General features: G+C 35.5%; 1 protein-coding gene across 1 annotated transcript in view; it reads right to left on the bottom strand.

Annotated features, from left to right (window-relative positions):
• LOC119589097 (phospholipase A2-like) overlaps positions 1-558 on the bottom strand; it is a gene marked incomplete in the record, with an annotated part of 37,826 nt that continues 37,268 nt past the window's right edge. Inside the window, 1 exon segment of the mRNA XM_037937674.1 lies at positions 1-219. Within this exon segment, the coding sequence (XP_037793602.1) occupies positions 135-219 (85 nt within the window).

Consider the following 558-nt stretch of genomic DNA (forward strand, 5'->3'; position numbering starts at 1 on the left):
TGCTGCTAAATTCCATTTTGTGTAAAACCATAACACTCTTCCTTAATGGGGATCATTACGTCGTCTACCAAAGTGAAATGTTCTTGGTTCCAGTGTGGGTCGGGATCACCTGCACGGTATATTTAGCCTGTTAATTAAAATGATTTCATGTCGAACACCTGCCAGCGTGGATCTCCGTCCTCGTTGAAGTTATATTCCTGACAAGCTTGGGTTAGCAATCTGTGGGGAAGAGAAAGTAGTGTGAAATGACGCCACTTGTTTATGGATACGCTTTATATTTTTATTTTTATTTCTTCCCATTTTCACTAGGGTTACTGCTTTCGTTTTTTTTTTATTATTTTGACTGATTAACCTACCAGTGTCATATACGTTTACTTACTTAACAGTTCTTGTATTCGCCAATTATTAACTTAGTTGCATGGCTTAACACTGATAAAGTAAATATACAGTATAAAGTCTATAACTACATTATATACATGTGCGTTAGACATAAGAGCCTATTTTTAACTTTTATAATCAACATCGCAACCCAGTCCACTAAAAATGAGTATCTTCTAA

Source organism: Penaeus monodon, chromosome 25 (assembly GCF_015228065.2).
Source record: "Penaeus monodon isolate SGIC_2016 chromosome 25, NSTDA_Pmon_1, whole genome shotgun sequence".
Classification (NCBI taxonomy): Eukaryota; Metazoa; Arthropoda; class Malacostraca; order Decapoda; family Penaeidae; genus Penaeus; species Penaeus monodon.